The sequence below is a fragment of the Ursus arctos genome, unplaced genomic scaffold (genome assembly GCF_023065955.2).
Source record: "Ursus arctos isolate Adak ecotype North America unplaced genomic scaffold, UrsArc2.0 scaffold_9, whole genome shotgun sequence".
Taxonomy (NCBI): Eukaryota; Metazoa; Chordata; class Mammalia; order Carnivora; family Ursidae; genus Ursus; species Ursus arctos.
Window position 1 is genome coordinate 24538736 of NW_026623111.1, and position 22437 is coordinate 24561172.

The window sequence follows — 22437 nt, forward strand, 5'->3', positions numbered from 1 at the left end:
GCCTTTGTGTACTATTTTGAGAATAAGCATACATTCCTAAAGACAACATTAATATTCATTGTAGGATATATATTCTACAACTTTATGGTCAATTATGAAAACTGAAGATTCGAGACCATTACTGGAAAGTGACTCTAAGTTGATGTTTGCAACTATTTTCGTGTTATCCACATCACACTTTACAGTAAAACCAATATAAAGTGGCTAACACATTTCATTAACTAAAAAAAGAGAAAAGAAAACCTCATCTGGATCATTATTGTTTTTGTATAAATTTTCATAAGAAGAAGAATTCACCTCTCGTCTTCTGGTAAGTGAATGAAGATCTGGTTGCTGGCAATCCCAGACACTGATTTGAAGCAAATGTTGAATGTAGATTTTAGGAAAGAACACATTTTCCAACTGGTGATCAGCAATCATTTAAATGCATCCCCAAACATTAATTTGCTATTTATATAAAGCCTTATAAATTATCGGGGCTTTTAGATTTGAACAATTACGTGACCAACTTAAAATATTAACATAAGCAAACCTAAATTATTTTCCTTACTTCTAAATTGGTTTCATAATTCGTGTTTATTTGTTTTAAATCTTTCTGTTAGTGTTTGAATGGTAATTTATTTACTGCCTATACTTCCTATTTTGGGAAGATACATGTCACATTGTTAAATGTTACCTAACCTTTGACTGAAACTCAAAGGGAAAAAAAAGTCAAGTACAAAATATACCCTTTTTCTCCCATCCACCAGGAGTTTGGAGGTATACTATGACCCTAACTCAGGTATCCTGAACTCCACCGAAAATTTATGCAATTTTGGGGGGTACATATCTACATTTATGAGAGGAGGTAATATGTCTAGTTTTCATCAGATTATTGAAGTCTACGGTACCTAAAGTAAATAATTTCTAATATACGAGAACCAAGAGACTAGAAGAAAAATTATGAAAGACAGGATTTTTGCAATGGAAAATAAGCATGAATGGCTGAAAAACCATAATTGGGTTTTAGGGGAATTATCAATTGCTAACCTGTGAAATAAATGCCTCCAACCTTTTCCTGGGTTTATGAACTCTTCTGATCAATATCGGAGCATCTTCCCATTTCCAGCCTTTTCCTTCCTGTCTTTCCACTCTGCTCCCTGAACACTCCCTTAACTCCACCGCCTCTAATTTTCATGTGTGAAGAGGGAAATCAAAGCAAAAGCACATCTCCAACGTGCATAAATTGATCACTCCCAAGGGGTCACCATACCTTTTTCTGCTGTAGTGCAGTTTTCACGTGCCAACCAACAGATTCATGTTTGAGTTGATTCAGCAAGACTGCTTGAGACATGGGGTGCACGGCCTCCACTGTAGATAATAAAGCCACATTCAGAATGACAGTGGTCTAAGCCTCAGGGCAGTAAATGCTTCTGGAGATACATTCAATCGCTGTTTAACTGAGTTTAGCCTAAGGTACAGAGAAAAGTTGCTGATGCTTTCAAACATGTTTAAACATTTTAATATTGTCTTGGCATGTCAGCTTGAACTAGAACACTCCTAGGTATAAAATGCAGTGAAATCCTATAATTGCAGACCCAGAATTGCCAGAGCTTTTTATAGTAGACCTCAGCTTGAACTTGTTAATTAAATGTGCTTACATCTCTGAAAATGTTCTTTGGAAGAGTTGTACTTTCAGCAATATTGGTCAGTTTGTTACTCATGATAAGCAGACATAAAGTAGCATACATTATTTCCAGATCTCAAGATGTTTATTGCAGATAAAATAATATAATACATCCACCATCATTATCTCAGAGATCCATTACTGCATTGATGAGCTCTCTTCCCCACAAAACCAAAAATAAACAAACATAATTTAGGTGCTTCAAACAACAAAGATTTATTACTCCTCACATGTTGGTGGATTGGCTATGTGGTCTTCCTGCTAGTTCTGCCTGGCTCACTCATGAGGCTGTGTTGGCCTAGGGAGGGATTAAGCTTACCTGGGGGTTAGGCTCTGCTGAGACAGCTGAGTCTCTTTCTCATATAGTGTTTGTTTCATCTTCAAAAAGGCTAGATCGTGCTTTCTCTCAGGATAGAGATGGCAGTTGCTCGAATTCTTGAAACCTAGTGTGGAAATAGCTCAGTATTACTTCTGCCACGTTCTAATCATCAAAACTGGCCCATCTTCAAGACGTACAGAGATAGAATCTACATCTTGGCATTAGAGCAGCGATGTCACATTCCAAAGGGATGTGTATAAGGAGATTAGAGGAATGTCTGGCCTTTGATACAATCATGTACTTACATCACGAAATCTGCAGAGCTCATTTGTTGAATGGCTTTTTGTTTCAACATTTCTGAAGTATGAAGGGTACGCTGAATTTTAGGTGTTTGCCCTGTTATTTGTTGTCTTTCCATGATTTTAACCTCTTAGTCTTAGATTAGTTTATTGCTAATTTTTGGCATATCTTAAAATGGAGCTCCTTCTTATGTTGCGGCCCATGCAGGCAAAGCAAGGTAGCAAGCCAACAACCAGTATTTTAGGGGCAAATCTCTTTCAAATGAGAGTGATTCATTGTGAAGTTGATCTGTTTAGGTTGTAAAGATAACTGCAAATAATAGAGCATTTCTCTTGAGTTTTGAGCAACCATAACAATACATACTGAATACATCTTCCCTGGAAAAGTCTTCCTAAGTAAGTACCTGACGTAGAGTAAACAGGATATCCTGTGTATTTTCCTAAATAGATGCTAGCTCTGGTATACTGCAAAGTCTATCAACATAAATTAGTTAGCATCACTGGAAAAGTAACTCAAAATATATGCCCTTTTGATTGATGATTGGTATTAATTCCACAATAAGTTAACCTTTTAGCCAAATATATCTCAAAATTCAGAGTCCTTCATATGTAAAAAAAAAAAGGTAATATCATGCATGTATCATATATTGTTTTAAAAATCTAAGACTCTACGAGTGACCTTTATTAAACACACTATTTCTACAGGAAAACATAAATACTTACACAATGTAAGATAAAGATGAAGAACAGTCTTGTATTGAAAGTCAGGGGTATAAATTTATGGGGGAAAAACACGTTAGTTTTCAAAGTTTTCTTCAGGACACAATTGTGGGTGAGAAATGGTGCATCTGAAGTAGCTAATATTTATTGAGGGCTCTTGTGTGTCAAGAATTATCACAAATACTTTACCTATATTAATACACTTCATCCTCACAGTAATCCTAAGAGGTTAATTTATTCTTATACCTGTTATACAGATGAGGTAATTTAAATCAATCAAGTCACTCATTCACAATTACATACTAAGTGACAAAATTAGGATTTGAATCCAAGGAGCCTGACTCCTAAGCTTATTTCCCTAAATAATATACATTTCACTTATGGATGATTACAGAGATAAGATCTATCATCTATCTATCTATCATCTATCTATCTATCTATCTATCTATCTATCTATCTCCTTAAATATCTTCAGGGCCTATTACCTACTGTTTACTGAATATCTATACCATACCAGAGACCAAGCCACAAAAAGCCTTTTATTCCTACAGTATATAAGGGAATAGGTATCCTCATCTCCTTCATGAGGATCTTAAGGCTCAGAGAAATTACATCCAAAGTCATAGAGTTTATCATGACACACCCAGAATCACACTCAACAATGTTGAGACTCTTAATCTCCTGTTCTATTCACAAACTCGCTGTCCCATCAGGACTTGCATAGGCTATTCCTATATCCTCTTTTAACTTGTTTGGGTTGAGTGATTTTAGACAAATTAGAACACTGTTTAGAAATATTAAGCCCTTTGTTGTAGCCCTAGGTGACACTTATGGAACTATAAATCTCCCCTTCTTCCAGAGAGTAATTAAATACTTAGAGGACAAACTGTTTGCGTCAGTGATTCCTACCCTAGAAACTTACCTTTCTAGTTTTCCCAAATTCCCCAAACAGACAAAAAGGCAGGGATCTTTAGGTTATTTACATTAAAAAAACAAGTCTAACCCCATATGTGCCTTTTGGGTTTCATCTCCTCACATCTAATCTTTACTGACTTCAATAATTTTCCAGTAAAGGGTTTATTTAATTATTTGCTCTCAATTGTATTATATAAGGCAAAAGTAAATCATTTTCTGACAGTTATTTTCAAATAAAGCAGTTTAATCACTTGAGTAAAAGGTATTTTCATTTGGATTAAGAGAGTAAAGGTAATGTTAAAATATTTGTTGGAAAACCATGACCAATTGTCTTTTTTCTTGTTCATCCTTTTCTAAAACCTTTTTCATTGCCTACCAAATTACAGCAGAATTTAGACGTGCCTCTAGAAAAATAAGTTTTCATATAACAGAAAGTCAAGAAGTATAAAAAGTTTTCACTAAATACTTTAAAAAGAAATAAAAGCAAAAGGTGCCTCTATGTGGTTTTTTTGTCTCCCCAAAAGGAGAGAATAACACAATTTTTCATTGCAGAATTTTCTCAAGTAATGTTAAATATGCTGTTGCTTGAATTTAAAGAGCAAATTGTAGGAATGGTGCGAACATCTACCATTGACTAACAACTCATCACATGATCAGAGAATTAAGTAATTGTATGTTAAATAAACAAATTATGCATATAGCATGAGCTATCTGGGCTTTGAAAAAAAACTCATTGGAAATCTTTTTAAAACTTCATGCCTTCTCTTAGGAGACGAAAATACCCTTGTATCTTCCCCCCAAGCCAAGGGCCTGGAGTAAAGTGGGTGCCCAGGCTTCTGGCAGAATGCATGACTCAGCATGTGAAAATTCTCCCTGGTGCAGAGCTGTCTTCAAGAGTCCTCAGCATACAGTTCTCTTCTGTAATAAAGATGCCTGTAATGCTTTCTGAAATGTGTAGGACAGCTTCCGGAAATATTAAATGCCTGCGTAAATCTGAGCTTTCCTTGTTGTTTCTGAAGATTCTACATATTGTCTGTCTGTCACTTCTTGTTGAGGTCACTGTACCAGCATCTTTCCGGGACCAACTTATTCACTGAGCCCAGTGAGGGCAAATATACTTCCTTCCAGAGAAAGAGCTGGAATTCTTAAATTCATTATCATTTCCTCTACGTTAGGAAATGGGGGGAGGTTGCACCATTGTTGGTGGTTTTAGCTTTTTTTTTCTTAGGAAATGGGGGGAGGTTGCACCATTGTTGGTGGTTTTAGCTTTTTCTTATGGCCGTGGGTAGCAGTAATTGACCTCTAACTACTAGCTGTTACATTTTAAGAAGGAGCATTGTAGTATTATGAGAAACACTAAAGTGAAAGTCAAAACACTTACTCGCTGGCCTCAGCTCTCCCACAGGCTGGACCCCTCACTGCTGCCATCCTCCTTGCTCTGCCGCTGACAGGATATGTTAGGACAATGAGTGTGGGAGAGTACTTTCTGTGTTATGAATTGTTCTAAAATTGTTTGTTATTATGATGGCTTAAAACCGTACTTTCAGAAGGAAATTAATTTGATGTCTAAGAAAGGACTGTAACTCTCCAAATGGATGGTAATGGTTCTAGTAAATATAGTAAATAGCATAACTAGAACTTCATGAGTAATGCTAAAGTGGTCATAGGATCTAATGAATACCATTTGTCCATCCAGTCTTCTCGAGGTTTGAGGTTAAGGTTAACTGGGGGGGGGGGGGGGGGGGGGATGTGCAGAGGAGGGCTCTAAGGAATTGATTTTATTGTGGAAAATGCTAATAGAGAATACCGTTATATTTTGATACAGAATATTTTACTTTTTACTGATTTACCTCATGCCTACTCACAAGAGTCATGATGAACTGTTTTCCATCTCCACTCAGGTCCAAATTAAAAGAAATAGTACTAAACGAAAGCATGAAATAGTGTTCTTAGATATCAAAACCACATCCTCCATGAAAGACTGAAAGACTTCGAAGGGTTACTAGCTGTGTAAGGTCTGCCTCTATAATTCGGCAAAATAGGAGATTTTAAGAGTATGTCTTTTTATGAAAGGGAGCAAGGAGTGTCTTTGATGATTTTTTAAGACCTTGTGAACTTTTTTGTTAAAATAATACTGGCATAATTAAAATAAGAAAATATAGAACACAGAAAAACACTATTCCACTCATGCCTCCCCTTAATAAATTGCAACATAATACAAATTGCATTTGTTAATCATTGGCATTTCTTTGAGGATTCATTTGAGTCATCAAGATTGGAAGTTTTGATTGCTCGTGATGAATCTCTATAGCCTTTCTTGATTATTTTCTAAATCTGATGACAAACACTGCCACATGTCTCAGCCAATTAGGCTTGTCAACTTCCACTGTGGTCCCCAATCAAGTGTTTGACTTTGGGAAATGACAGGAGATCCTTATTAAAAGTCATGCTTCTTGGATAGAGATGTGGCAGCCCAACATGTGCTTGATGGGACAAGTTGCCTTTTGTTAAAAGCAGTGAGAGGAAATCAATTTCAGCAGGAAATAATCCAGACTATGAGTAAAGGCTGAGGGAAGAATTGAAGAGCCTCTCACCTCTAGTTGATGAGAAATGGAGTCAATCTAAATAAATAGGATTTCTTATGAGCTACAGAGAGTTCAGGTACACAAGTAAAACAATAGGTAAGAGGTGTTGGTTTGCATATCACACAGTTCTCTGAGCTGTCTCTATATGCATCTCAAACAAAAGAAAAACAAAGTGCTACACATTTGAAACTGAAACACAAATTAATCCCTGAAAAGCAGAGAATCTCTAAGTCACGGTCTAAGTAAACTGACACATTGCGTGAGACTTAAGTAAACTTAGCTGATTGGAGAACATTCTGGGTCATTTCTGCAGGGAATGACAACCACATTCAAAGAGATCTTTCCTGTTTTGGTAGCCTGAGTCCTGATTATTTTCTTGTGTCTTTGCTAGGCACGATCACATGAGAAAAAGAAAAGTTCGAACTTGTTAAAACAATGAAAAGAGAAAGGAATGTTTAGAGTAAAATAGGTCTGATCTTGCACTTTGCATTTTTATGAGGGTTTTCCTGTTCAAGGCATTTAGGTCAGCTTCAGATAAACCATGTATCCCAAGATGGAAAATATTCCCAAAAGAACTCACATTTTGCTCATTTAAACTAACTAGATTACGAAAACCATTCATAAAATTTGCCAATAGTTCGATTTTTTTAAATGCATCTAAAATGTGTGTTTGAGAGACACGAAGGGAATTTGGCATAAAAAATGAATAAGAAAGTGCTTTTTCTTTTGATGATAAAATTAATAGGGTCTGCCCACTTAGAAGTCAGATAGCAACACAGCATGCGCAATGACAATAAATAATTATCTTTGCATTCTACCTTTGGGAAAGAGAAAAGTCATTCTAGATTTCCTGTGAAGAGCACTGGCATTTCCTCCCTGAACTCTCAGCACACAGCATAAAAATCTCAGGCCATAGTGGTTCAAAAATCAATGGGCCGACAAATGTCAATATTTCAGTTATCCATCATGGCAGGAAAAAATGCTGTGCATTGGACTGCCTTGATTTGGGAGATTTGGCAGAGTAAAACTTCTGAAATAGCTTATACAAATGATAGCCAAAATAGGAATGTAATGTTAAAATACAGAGGATGGTGTGTGGAGACAGAAGCAGAGGGTATAAATATTCGGGGGATCATTTAAATAACCCCCTTTTTCAATTTTAAACCAAATCGACCCAAGATCTTGTATGGGCAAATCTCACCGATAATGTTGTTGTGACTATACTTGCAGAGGTTAAAATTTGTCCATCTTTTAAGTCCAAAGCCTTGTAAAAGAAAAAAAAATGCCGTATGATGTAAATTGGAGCACAGCCATATTATGTTCTTTTGTTCGACAATAAAATAAACTACAAAATAGATTAAATAAAACCCTAGAGGTTATTCTTTTAGAATCTGTTGAGGAAGTCCAGGTTTGTTTGTTTGTTTTCCTCTCTTTTTCAAATAAAAACGAAGTCTGTTTAAAAAATTTTTAATAACAAGAAAATACATACTTTTTCTCCAAAGACAGACATATATTAACGATTTTGCATACACATACAGGTAATTCTTAATTTCCATCTCTAGTCCTGATCCCTAAGAACCGTCTAGATATGACTTAGCTTTATGGCAGTAGAAGACATTTCCCATTCCACTAGGCAGCAACATTAATTAGAACTACATGTTATTTCATCAAAACTTTAGGAGCTTGACTGCATTTAACCAATACATTGCATTTCACATAATATTTCTATTCAACAAACACATTGGCAAATGTATTTCCATGTGAAAATTTAAGGGATTATCCTACAGCACATAGTAGGTCATTTGACATGGTGGGCGGGAGGTAAGTGTGGGCTAGGGTGGGGTAGGTGATGATATTGCTAGTATGTTCACACCCGTAACCTACTTGTACTTAACTTTTTTTACTTTTTACCACATGATGTGCTGTCAATTTAAGTTCTACTTCTGAGTCACCCTGATGTTTTAGAATGTATTTTAAATATAAGGTTTTGCATATTTGCATTTATGAATAATGTATAAGCAGGAAGGAATCCAATTGACAAAAGTACACGATTTCTGGGATAATTTATAAATACTGAAAATTATCTATTTGGATTTAATAACTTTTCTTATGCATGTGGAAAAATTTATACCCAGACAAATATACATATGCGCTTTATTTCTACTTGAGAATATACACACATCCCTGTCCTGTAACAAATGCATATGTACCTGTCTTCTACACGCTTAAATTTATTAGTTTATTTGTTCCTCTCTTTCCATAATGTTTGATGTTTTTGCAAAACCTTATCTTTAATGGATATGAAATAAAACCTGTTCTATGAGAATGATGAATTATGGGGTGTAGAAAAAAGGAAAATAATATGACAAATACTATATATATATCTCCCCGTTCCAATTTCATGCAAACCAGGAAAGCCTATGGCAGAACGTCCCACTTTAACATCTCCTTCTCCTTGAATTTCAGATTCAAGACCTCTTCCAGATGTAGCCCTGACTGGGAAGTGTACACGTGAGTGTGATGAATATGGCCACTCAGACTCCTGCTGGATGCCGGTCCGCACTTCTCCAGAGAGGAAGAAGAGCCAGCCCAAACTCTCCACTTTCATGCCTGTTGATGAACGAGGAAGCCAGGAAAAGCTGGCCAATGGCGAGGCCGCCATCATGGGTGACCGCAACAGAAACCTCCTGAACAAAAAGTTGACCTCGTCCTATGAGACCTTCAGTGCAGCTAGTTTCAGCAAAAATGAGGAAGCCAACCCTGAGGATATTCCCCTTACAAAAACAGGGGAATACAAGCCATCTCCTGTCAATACTCTCACTAGAAGAGAAGTTTACCTGTAGGAACAGCAAAGTTCTTTTCATGTATGAGAAGGAGAATAAGGGGCAAAAAACCTTACAAAGAAAAACCGTTTAATCAAAAAGAGGGGGCTACCAAAGAGACAAAGTTTTGCCTGCCACTTCTGCCTCCAGATCAGGCCTTTAGTGATATTGTTAGCCTGATTGTAATGTACAATGTAGAAACCATCCTTGTTACTTGCATGTCTAACCCCCTCACTGATGATTCCCAACACCCTCTATCCCTCTTCCCCATCCACCTCCAAGGAGGAAAAAAAAAAAAAAGAAAAAAAGGTGGTTGCAAGTTTCTTTCATGGTAACAAGCCTGATTAGCAGAACACAACACACTCTCATTATCCCTGAGCTGAAGCATGATTTAGTCACTTTGATTTAGTTCGAATGCCATCCGGCTGGTCAAAAACAAAAACAAAAACAAAAAACCACAAAAAACAAACAAACAAAAAACAGATCAGGTAACATGTGTTTCAGACATACCATCAGAATATGATTAGTCACCATGAAAGGCAATCCCCTCAAAATGACAGAGTCCCTGTAAAGGTACAGTTCTTATTAAGGGGGACTCTGTAAGAAGAATATTAAGAATCTCACAGCTTTAAAATTCTAACAAAGATTGACAGCTAGACAATACCCAGTTGGAGTTTGCAGTCCCAAATTGGCATACATTGTTCTTTTCAAGTCAGGGGTATCCACTTCAATCCCATTCATTCATCGAATATTCTTAGTATATACACAATCCTGACCACGTGTATCAATTACACTAATTATGACTTGTAAAAATTATATATATATTTTTCAGAACAGCACCGCTGTTATCAACTAAATAGAACAATGGTGTCATTAAAAGGCCAAAGATCACACGGCAGATCAGGGAAATCATGAAGCAGATTTGGTCTTGACGTGGAAATCCGTTAAATAACAAAGGCAACTGAACCCATGCACACACAGAAATACTCAAACACTAGCTTATTTTACTTTGTCTCTATACCCGAAAACATGCGTTCTCTTTTAAAATGGGTTTTCTTTGAAAGCTCAGAAAACAAAAACCCTGAGTATTTTTGGTATTATAGTAGGCAATTAGTTAAAGTTCAAGTTTAGTTTCAAAAAATATTATCAGGGAAGATTCCACTTGTAAAAATCATATTTCTGGGTAGGTAGAGAAAGAAGGATATGTTGGTATACAGTCTTTTAAGTTAAAATCACTATTATTTTAGAAGCCAGGTGATGCTTGCTGGTCTTATTATTTACGTTACAAATTACCAACTGTATTTTTTTATGTGTTTAAGGCACTCTTTCATATAACACAAGTGCATTAATTTTGAATCCTGTGCAATATAGCACTATTTCGAGACTCACAGCATTGAAACAAGGTGGCACCCTAATTGATTTGTCACTAATGTGATTTTGAACATGATTTAATATGTCTTAAAACAAATCCAGATGGAACATGAAAGAAATGAGTTCTGGGCAGTGATATGTCTCCTTGTATCTACATCTCAAAGTGGGAAAATATGCAATTTTTTCAGTGTAAAAAAAACCCCACAGAATATGCAGATTTTTGGTCATTTGTTCTACAGAGGATGATTTAACATAATCGGAAATTGAGCTGGGATATTCAGACAGAAGTGACAATCCAGGGACAGAATAGGGGATAACAGTTGAAAAGAGCAAATGTTCCCAACACTGAATGTTTGCAACCTGGTTAAGACATAGCCTGATGGCTCTCTAGCAAACTGTAGAAATAATGTAGCTTTGGATAGTTTTATTCTTTACAGAATTTCTTAGACTATAAGGTGAAGCAGCCTGGACTGGAGGTTGTGAACTCACTGTAGGTCATCAAAATGTTTATCTTTGAAAACCACTTCTCTGTTTGGTGGGCTACTCTTTTGGGGTCATTTCCTTCTCTTCAATGGAGTTTTCATTTTGATGTTAGTTTATGTATAATAGGATGAAAGAAGATTTGTAATTGAAACAGAAGCATTGGACTAAAATATCAATAATTGAACATGTTTATGTTTGATTATTATTTACATGATGGAAAGATGCAATTCTAGTACTTTGTTAGGAAACTGCATTAAAGCAGTTCTGCCTTGTATAATCTGTAAGTACCTATTAAGACAAAATACTTCTAAAGATACTTATGAAATGTATACATATTTTTTCTTGCACGTTACAAAGCAAATAGTCAATTGCATAACACAGGTGTTCAACAACTTTTTTTAATGCATTTATTTTCTTTCTCTCATGAGACACTTGAAACCATTAGATAGCTCATTTCACTCTACCTTAAAATCCTTCCGTTGTCTATAAAGCTAATACGGGTCATACTGGACCTTTGGATTAATTGGATCCACATTCCCCAATGACGTTTGCACCACATTCAAGACAGCCATGCCATTGTCATTTAACTCGTGAGCCTCTCTTTAGAACTAAAATGGGTGTGAAAGAATAAAATTCAGTGTACTGTAAGTATTCTCAGTAATTCTAGTAGAATTAGCTCTCATAACATGTTTATTATATAATGAGCTGGCATGACACAGAAATATATTTTGTGTTTGTATGACTTTTATTTTGAATAGGCTAAATCTGGTGCCACTCCCTATATAGAGTGCTTTTGAAAAAAATCAATAAAAAGAAACAAAAAAAATAAATGAGTGAATGCAAAACAAGCAACTGTGCCTTTTATACCTGTTGTTATGGTAAAAAAACGGTTGTTGGGTTTGGACAATGAGGGAAAATGGGCTATTCCCAACTTTTTTGATCCTGTATATTTATCCATGTTTATTTTCTGAAAATAATAAATAATATATTAAAAATTTGCCTTCTGACAAACTCAGATAATGGACCAGTCTTAAATATCGTTCATTCATAAAACAAAACTAAGGCATTAACATGGACTGCTTAATTCTGACTAGAAGGCTAAAGCATTTATTGTAATAGTAACACAGAGAGCGATTATCAGGGGTGAAATCAGTCCATTGCAAGGTCAAATATTGATTTCAAATTTCTATTCTTTACTTCCTTTTCCTTGTTAGTTTTTCTTTTAGCTGCTGTTTCATTTTGGTTGTACAGTATATAAACCATACTTGTTTTCTGTACACAAGACTCTCAAGTGAACTTTGCATGCATGATACATTAGGACACATTTATAAATTAATGAGTAACGATATAAATTTATGTGTATTAAAATTTATGTGTACGTCTGTAGCTTCAGTCTAAAATCGAATGCTCATTCTGAACCTCCTGATATCATTTCTGTATGGTTTCTGACTGGCCTGCTGCCTGAGTTTCAGAAAACAAGGGAGGCATTATTTTTATGGGAAGAGAAACTAAGATGGTACTGAAGATGTCTGGCTGAAAGGCTACCCTAGGAAGCTCTCTTATAGGAAAATAAAATAACACACAGACCAGAAGAAACCTCTGAGAATCAAGCCATCCTAAACACAGGCCTGAGAAATCTGAAGACCCAAGTAGTTTTAGGGATCTTGTATCCATGACAAATACACAATGTGTCCTTAGGGGGAGAAAAACAGAACCAGAGAAGATGATCAAGCATATTCTACAGCTGGTCAGTTGTGACCCAGGCAGAGGTAATCTAACATCTGGAGAAAGACCTCATTCTTTCAGCTACCTAGGGTTTACTTTCAGACAACTTTTCCTACATTTTAAAGCACTTGCATTCAGTGTGGTACGATCTGTTTGTAATATTAATCATTGACTATTGTTCTGCTACTTGGATGTTGATAGTGAAGCAGAGAACAATTTATCATCGTTTATTATGAGTCACTATGCACGCAACTATGCTAAACATGGCGAAATGTATTAAACACTCGTCCAACTATTTATGAAATACTTTACATAATTTAATTTGCTTTTGTACAGTTTTATGTAAATAAATTGCTTGTCATTTTTGTCTCTGCAAATTAAAATATAACATGGTCAAATGGTTTCACACTTGTAAGCGTACTTCTCTGTTGACAGGTAATTCCGTTTTGATTGGACAAGAAGTGAATGGATGCGTGTACCAGTTTGATTTAAACTGGTTTGATTTCTGCTAGGTTAAGACGGAGTAAAGAAGATAATGCTGCAGTAATTGTTGATTTAGAGAATACCGTGCGTAACTGTCATCTTACTTTGCTTTATGACGGAGTAGAACTTGGATTCTTCAGTTTCATCCAAATAATTCCTAAGACAGTTACCTAGCTGGCTTTTACATGATAAATGGGCAGTAGAAGAACTTCTCATCATAAATATAAGAATTGATTTTTTCAGGTGTTATCTAGAGAAATTTCACGTGTAAGGTAAAACTAATTCTAAGTCAAAATGCATCTCTGTTAAGGAAATGTTTGTTTTTAATCTAAAATAATGCTTAATACAAAAACATTAGAGATGAAAAAAAAAGCCTTATATCATGTGAGATGTAGAGAAAAAAATTTAAAGCAAAAAATAGAATTTTTACTGTACTCATTTTTTCTTTAGTTAAGCTTTCTTCACTTTTAATATTTTTTCCATCAACCAGCATATATATATATATGGCTATTCTGTTTACTCTTTGTTATCAGATTATACCCCTAATTATAACAGCTATCTTCTTTACTTATTTAATGGTATCTATTCGAACAGGTGAATTCTCTTCTTTAATCCAACTCAGAGACTTAAAAGAGAAAGAAAATACTTTCTACATAAACAAATAGATTCTATGGAATTTTTGTCCCATCTCACAACAGCACTGGTAACACCTGCCTGTGTAGGAAATTAAGCATTCTGAAGATCCTTGCATGGAAGTTTCTCTACCATTTTTTCCTCTCTGTTGGATGAAAATCCAATGTACTTTATATAGAATGACATATTCTTTCTTAAATCAAAGATAACTTCGTAAATTGATAGTGGCTGGCAGCCTTCCTTCTTTGAAGAAGGAATTAAGAGTGAAGTATGGTGAGGAAGTCTGCCGCAAGTTGTAATGAGGTGAACAAATGATATATGCACTCATTTGGCTTTCTGCATTTCTGATGGTGAGAACCAAACTCCAGTACATAAGTCAGGGCAACAGTACAAGAAGTGAAACCACTACGTATTCTTGTTTTTAAATTTTCTATTTAGATTCGACAAATATATATTTCTCTTTACCCTGAAATTGCATTCTTAGTTTAAAAATATATTCTTTTAAAAACCTCAAACATTTAAAAACACAACGATACATTTAGAAAGAAGGTAGACGTGAAGCAGGCCAACAAAGTTGTATGCATTGCTTCCAAGGCTTAGGTCTCAGTATTCTCCCATTTCCAATTCGTTGGAAGAGTTTCATCTAGTTACTTAGAAGCCTGACTTAGCACAACAGTATCTTACATTTATAGCACACGTTATGGTTTACAAATGTTTTATAAGAGTCATCACAAAATTACCATAATACCTGCAATAGAAGGTGAAAAAACTATTAGTTGAACCATGTGTAAAGGATTTTACTTTTTTTGAATTGTTCTCAGATTGAATAAAAACTGAACGGAAAGTTCTGCCAATATTAACATTTTCCTCTTCTAGCTTATGTACCAATCAAAACATTTTGCACGATTTAGCAGAGTGACAAGGAAAAGAATTCTCCTTATTTATCTGAATAAAATAGGCATTCGTAAAGTGGGAATTTGGGGGATGGGGCACTAATTATGCAGATTGGCAGGTAATTATCTTCATTTGACATTGCACAACATACCCTGGCAGTAATTGTAATTTGTATGGGATTTCTGACAGCAAATTGTAAATCTTGGAAACAGCATAGCCTAATTTCTTCCCGCCGAATACCCCTTGCCTAACCTATCAGGTCATGAAGTTTTGATGGACATTGGCTGGATAAATAGTCTAAGTGTGGGGATTTGAATGATCGCAACTGACAGTCAGCACTATCAAAATTGATCAGATAATTATAGAATTCCCATATTGACTTTGGTTTCAATAGGCTGATTCCACCAAAAAATTCATTTGTTGAGTTTTTGTCTTGTCCCTTTTCTGTTTTTATATTTAACCTTTTTTTTTTTTTCTGTGTCCCCACCTCAAAGCTGTTTGCCACACTTTAAGTTATTTGCTCTGTGTTTTTTCCCCTTTCTGAAAGTCAACCTAATTTTCCCTGGAGGTGGTTGGATGTTAGGTAGCTAACCAAGGACTAGAGGATTTGCAATCCAATCAGCTTTATTTTAATGGAAATTTACAATATCACTATTTGAGCTCTTAGAAGGCAGAGTGAATAGGGACTGAACTTACATTTGTTTACTTTCTCTTCTCTTTATCCTTACTCTAATACCTGTTTATAAACTGCGTGGAGGAAGGTGATTAACAAAGATAATATAATTTTCCAAGCTGCAGGGAGTGAGGAAACGATATGAATATAAAATGTGGAATACTAAACATTTATGTTCTCCTTTAACACTAACTTTATCTTTTCCTGTTGTGCAGCTGTTAAATGGAAATTTTATTCATTGGTTGAATTTAATACCTGTGACCCACACAGATATAATTTTGTCTATTTATTGAAACTCCTGTGGGAAGATGTAGAAGATGCTTAATCGGTCATAAGTGTAAAATTTGCCCCCAACACTCTCAGGTGATGGTAAACAAAAATTATAGTTTACTCGTGATGTTCAGTTTTATTTTTTTTTCCATTAAAAGTTGTGATTCAAATGATCCATTACCAGAAAGGTCATAAGAAAGATGCACGAGGTCAACAAAAAATGTCAGATATAATCTTAGAGATTAATATGAGTTTTGAAAAAAAAATGTTAATCAATGTGCCTATTTTAAAAAAAGAGAGAGAGAGAGTTCACTAAAGAAACACCTGAATAAGCAATCTAAAGAAAGAGATAAAAACAAGATGTTTTATTTTGGTAATTAATTGAAAGTACATTACGATATCCCAGACTTAGTGAAATTAGTAGTGACTTGATTGGATAATGTCAGGGTTTTTTTCTAAGTGTGTTTCATAAAATATTACACAGAATATTTCTATTGCAGTTTTATAGATTGTTGTAAAAATTTGACTGTATTTAAACCATCTTATAATACCTTTATGGAAAGCAAAGGAGGGCAAGAAAGAAAGAAAGAAAGAAAGAAAGAAAGAAAGAAAGAAAGAAGAAAGAAAGAAAGAAAGAGAATAAGAAGATGGCCAGGTCATTTACTTAGCTTTAAAACCTGCTTTTTTTTTTTTTTTTTAAGATTTTATTTATGTATTTGTCAGAGACAGAGAGAGCACAAAGCAGGGGGAGCAGCAGGCAGAGGGAGAAACAGGCTCCCCACTGAGCAAGGAGCCCAGTATGGGACTTGATCCCAGGACCCTGGATCATGACCTGAGGCAAAAGCAGACGCTTAACTGACTGATCACCCAAGCATCCCTTAACACCTGCCTTTAAGAAAAAAACAATTTTTGAATGTTTTTCCAGACCCTACAGTTCTGCTAGAATACACTTGAGTAGCATTTCTTAAACTAGAGTTTATGATTCACTGAGAGACTACAGAGTTTTAGAGATCCAGGCATTCTGTGATCATTTTTAAAGATTTGAGTTTTACCAAATGAGGTTCAAAGTAATCTTTCAGTATTAATAGTTTTCAGTGATAATTCTCAACTGAAGCTAAATTTAACAGAATAAAATGTTTACTTTGTAAGTCAATATTTATCCACGTATTGTGGGGACAATTACATTCTCTGGAGTCCAAAGGGATGTTTTTTTTTTTCTTTTTCTTAACAGGTGTCTATATCTTACTCAGTTGTGAGAAAAACCAATTCAGAGATTTGGATGAGAAGCAACATATTAAACAATATGAATGATTAGAGTAAAAGATATAAACATATACAAAGGTTGGCAAATTTTTTCTTTAAATGGATAGATGGCAAGTATTTTAGGTTTTGCAATTCAAGAAGTAAAATCAAAGATATTATGTAGGTATTTATATGCTGAGAAGGAAAACCAATTTCCAATTTTTTTTTCAATCATTTAAATGCATAAATACTATTCTTAACTGAGGAGACATAGAAAAGCAAACAGTGGGCTGGATATGAATTATAGTTTGCTGACCCTGATATATATAGAAAACTTCCTCAATTGATACTAATTTTTGAGAATCCATCACTAAAATTCCTCCTCTTATACCTTAGTTAAGTACGTCCCTGTTTGGCCAGGACAGCACTGTTCATGTCTTTATCTGACAAAGCCACTAATAATCACCCTCACATGTTAGATGATGTGGTTACCCTAATTATCAGGGTCATTCCTGCCCATTGACCAAGAACATAAAAATCTCGTCCCTAGATCACAAAAGATAGACTTCGCAAGAGATGCATGCCGATGTGCATAAAGTCCTCAGGCAACCTGAAAAGAGCTCATAATCTTTTCAATGCAGGAATCACCATTGTCCACTTCATAAAAAAAAAAGTGTGTCTTACTCTGGAAGTTCCCTCTTTGGTTTAGAGGTTGGATATTTGCCTTTTTTCCATTGGATCAAAAGCTTTAAACATACTTCCACTTAAATGCCACAGATAAGAGCTCATTATATTATGTTCAGTAAAAAATAGTATAAAGTTTCATATTTAGAGTCTAATATACACAAAATAAAAAGAAGAAATATTGTGACAAATGTAATGGAATACTTGAGATAGGGTGACTTTTTTATTCTCCTTTACATTTTCCAAATTGTATATTTGACCAGGTCTTACATTAACAAAATAAAAAAGTGAACATTTTGAAGTATTCTAAAATTATGGGCAGTTGAGTGAATAAATTTAAGAGTAATAAAAGAAACAATTTAATTTTAAAAGACTTAAAAGATTGGACACCAGGCGCCTGGGTGGCTCAGTCATTTAAGTGGCTGACCCTTGATTTTGGCTCAGGTTATGATCTCAGAGTCCTAGGATTGAGCCCCGCAACGTGCTCCCTGCTCAATGGGTAGTTTGCTTCTCCCTCTCCTTTTGCTTCTCCCCTCACTCGTTCAATCTTTCTATCCCCCTTCAAATAAATAAAATCTTTTTTAAAAAATATAAGACTGGACTTTTTTTATCTGCCCCTAAAGAAAGTTGTATTAAAAAAATAGATTATCATTTCATCGTGACATTTAACATTAGCTCCTGCCTATCCCAGTACAGTAAATATGATATGCTACATAACTTCGGAGTTTGTTGTTACCAAACTACTGCGAAGAAAATTGTCTTCATGCAAAGCCTAAATATGAACTCTGCTAAGCCTGTAAATTAAATGTGAATTTTATATTTTGAAGAAAGTAATATATAACCATGCAGAAAAAAATGGACAACAGTGAACTTATTATCTAGTATTTAATCAACATAGAAAACATTGGATGGGTGCTTCAGTGTGTAAATTAGATTATTTCAATATGAATTCTCCAATACAACTGTCTCTGAATCTTCCAGCTAGGAATGTTGGTAAATTTTGACTGTATAGTTGTCAGGGGTAGCTGATTATGTTAAGCCTCAGGTAATGAAGTTATTGAAAAAGCTACTATAAAAATCTATGTCTAGTATAAGAAACAATGAACATTCTCATTTACTAAAATAATCTGGGAACACAACTGAAGAAAAGAAAAGATAAAATCTCGGTCATAATGGACAGGTATGATCATTCCATACATGGTTCCATACTATATTGGAAAACTTGCTTCAAGGCTATAGACATTATTGGCAAAGAAAGTGAATAGGACGTGTAATATAGCTCTTATCCAAAGAAATTCATCCTTCAGTGAGACTTATTTTTTTCATTTTTTATTTTGGTAATACTTAAGCTATGCTCCTGTTATGTCAATTACTGGGATGCATAGAGAGATGTTTAGTATACTGCCTGTTGACATTTTTCCTTAAATTGTCTGACATACTCCAGGCTCATTTTTTTCTGTTTTTCTCCATCTTTTATTAGATGAAAACAAATAGAATAACAGATGATTTGATTTTTCTCTCTGCTTGGGATTTATATGTACTTCACAGACAGCATTTTGTTATCCTCAGGTTTAAAGGCTCTAAGTCATCAGAGAAACACTCCCACTTGACTATAAATGTAAGTCAGACGATTATAACGACAGTGTCACAGGTGGAAAATAATCTTCACTCTATTGTAATCAGATCCAACACTGACAAAGAATCATACATCGCTTTGGTGTTTCATTGGAGATGAAGGCACCAATTTATATTTTAACTCTTTGAGAAGGGCAGGAAAATCTGTAAACAGAAGGATACACTGAGGTTCAGTTTTAGCCTGTGTTACAAATATTAAAAAATGATTTAGGATAGTGGATTGGAGCCAAATTGCCAGAAGTAATTTGGAAATGGCATTTGCATTGCTTGTTTTCATTGGACTCATGGAAAAAAGGCCTTGATCTCTGCAAACTTGCTTCTGCACAGCACCATGGTAAAGGACTCCCAGAGGTATCTGTCCTTCCACACATTTAAAATAACCAGCATAGAGGAATCAGATGGAACATACTTATTTCACTCACACCATGGTCAACTTCAATCTAGGAATGTCTAGATGTTCCCGTTAGCTCTAAATTTATTTATTTTTTTTAGCTGTAATTTGATTCAATTTTAACCAGTATGCAAATCTTGGTTACAACTCCGTCAGGCACAGGGTAATCTCTAGGCTGAGATTCAAATCAGAAAGTATATCTCAATCACAGCTTCTTCTCAAAGATGCGATGCCACTTCTCAGTCTTCTCTAGTTGTGGAGGTAAACAATCTTCTGGAAAAGCCATCTACTAAAACGATCATCGGAGGAGTGCCTGGGTGGCCCAGTTGGTTTAGCATCAGACCCTTGGTTTTGGCTCAGGTCATGATCTCAGGTCAGCCCCAAGTGAGGCTCCATGCTCTGTGTAGAGCCTGCTTAAGTTTCTGTCTCCCCCTCCCTTCCCTTCCCCACCCTCTAAGATAAATAAATATTTCGTTGAAAAAAAATGATCATTGCCATTCAGGATTTCAGTTGTTTCTACTTATTTTCAATTACATAAGGATAATTTAATTCAGAACAAAATTTCTGAAAATATATCATTTTCTTGCAAAAAGTTACTCATACATCTTATTACACCCTACACTATTTAACGTTGTGCATTTCCTCCAGGAAATGTGGATGTAATTTATTAAGTTAGCAGAAATATATGAGGCATATCAAACATGATGCTAAATATCTAGGGTATAGCAGTGAGCAAGATATGAATTGTCCCTTCTCTTATAGAGTTATATAATACAGGAGAGAGGCAGCCAGAGGAAAGACACATTGCAACTGATAAGAGTCACTCAGCACTTGGTACTTGGTATATTTAATGATGAGAAAATAGAAGTTGTTTAGGATAACTTGTGGAACATCTGTACTAGACTTTTGCGGTAGGAATAGCCACTCAAAGAAGCATTCACAATAAGGGGTGAGGATGAAGTTTTCAGGCAAAGAAACTGTGTCTAAAGGCCAGGGGCTCTGAGAAAGCATGACAATTTGAAGAACTGAAAGAGGTTCAGGAGGGGGAAATAGGAAGAGGAGTGGATATGAGGGTGTTTGGGAGTGGTGAGTGAAAAGGCAGGAGGTAACTGTAATGGGGATGGTGAGAAGAAGGGGATGAATCTTCAAAAAGTTGCTGTCTCCCTTCCTGAAAAAACAAAGAAAACAAAACAAAAACGCCAAGTATTTTATGATTAAATAATTGTTATGAAGGACCCTTATGTTTCAAAGAACTGACACATTTGAAGGTTGTTTCAGTGGTTGTGAGAGAAAAGTTCAGGGTCTAACTCAGCCACGGAAGCACTGCGCCTCAGGGAACTGGATGGTTACTCATTATACCGTCTAATGTCAACACTCTCTTCACCCCTGACTGCCGTCAATCTCTTCGTCTCGTCTTGGCCACAGGACTTGGCCCATCTCTGCCTCCACTGCCATTGCTGCTGTTGTGACCAGCAGTGGTACTTCTTAGACAAGCTCTGCCCAATATGATAGCCACTAGCTTCATGTGGGCATTTAAACATGAACTGAATTCAATTAACGTTCTTTGGTCTTAGTGCTATTATGGTCTGACTGAGGTAGATGAAATGATTAAGCTCATAGGCTGCTGGTCATCTAACTGGCCGTTTTCAGGTCATCCTGCTGAAATCTGTTGAGCACAGGGTGAGGTGAAACAAAATGTGATAACCTGACCACAAGGAAATGCCCACATCTGCTGCATTGAGTATCAGAGGGAGGCTACAGGCATCATATCATATATAATATATATATTTTGACATATATATGTGTATATATATATATATATAGAGAGAGAGAGAGAGAGAGAGAGAAATATTTTCCACTATGCTTGATACTGAAGATACAGAGTCAAATAAGACATGCCCCCCATGCATTCATGAAGGATGTTACTTGGAACACTGGTAATACTAAATGCAATTATAAATACCACAGGAGAAAAATGCATATGGCTCTTAGGACATAAGAAAAAACAAAAGTGGTCTGGCTGGGGCACCTGGCGAAGCTGATAAAGAGGGTTTATAAAGGTTAACATGGAAATATTAAGAGTAGTTAAACAGGCAATAAGAAGAAAATAAGTATTTCAAGCATAAGAAATAGCAACACTAATGGCCAAAGGTAGGAAAACAGAGAAATCAGAGATTGTACCTGCGTGTTCAGTATTCCCAGAGCACAGTGGAGATGGACAGGAGTCCCTCCATCCCACATTACAGCGGTCTTGCAAGTGCCCTACTTTAGTTCCATTTTTTTACACCCACACTGTATATAATTTAATCTTTCGCATTATTTTGATATATCAACAATGGTGGATATCTGGTCTTCTCATCCATCAAACATCCCTTGTATCTTATTTTATTAAAATCACCTCAGTTTTCCTTTGCCAGTCGCCTGCAGTTAAGGTTCTCCATTTTCTTGTGGTTACATGTTGGATAGGTGACTCATCAGGGTCCAATTTGACCCTCTCTCCAATCCAGAGGTGACCTAAGGACAGAAAATGGTTTGGATTTATCAATTCTGATTTTGATGCCCTAAAGGTTATTCCATAATGTCTGCACCCTAGAGCACCAGAGCTGTTTCCAAAGAGCCCTATAAGA

The 22437-nt window shown here is 35.6% G+C and overlaps 1 protein-coding gene across 6 annotated transcripts in view; it reads left to right on the forward strand.

The window, feature by feature from the left end:
• PCDH7 (protocadherin 7) overlaps positions 1-13311 on the forward strand; it is a 408598-nt gene extending 395287 nt beyond the window's left edge. For 3 of the 6 annotated variants that reach the window (XM_057309847.1, XM_044387652.3, XM_048212096.2), the window contains one exon: positions 8971-9077. Coding sequence is in view for 3 of the 6 variants with exons in the window: in XM_026508683.4 (XP_026364468.1) it covers positions 8971-9347 (377 nt within the window). In the remaining 3 variants the exon portion in view is untranslated. Of the gene's footprint in view, positions 1-8970 lie in introns of all 6 variants that reach the window. The other 3 variants (XM_026508683.4, XM_044387650.3, XM_057309850.1) reach the window with 2 other exon arrangements.
• The last annotated feature ends 9126 nt before the right edge of the window (positions 13312-22437 follow it).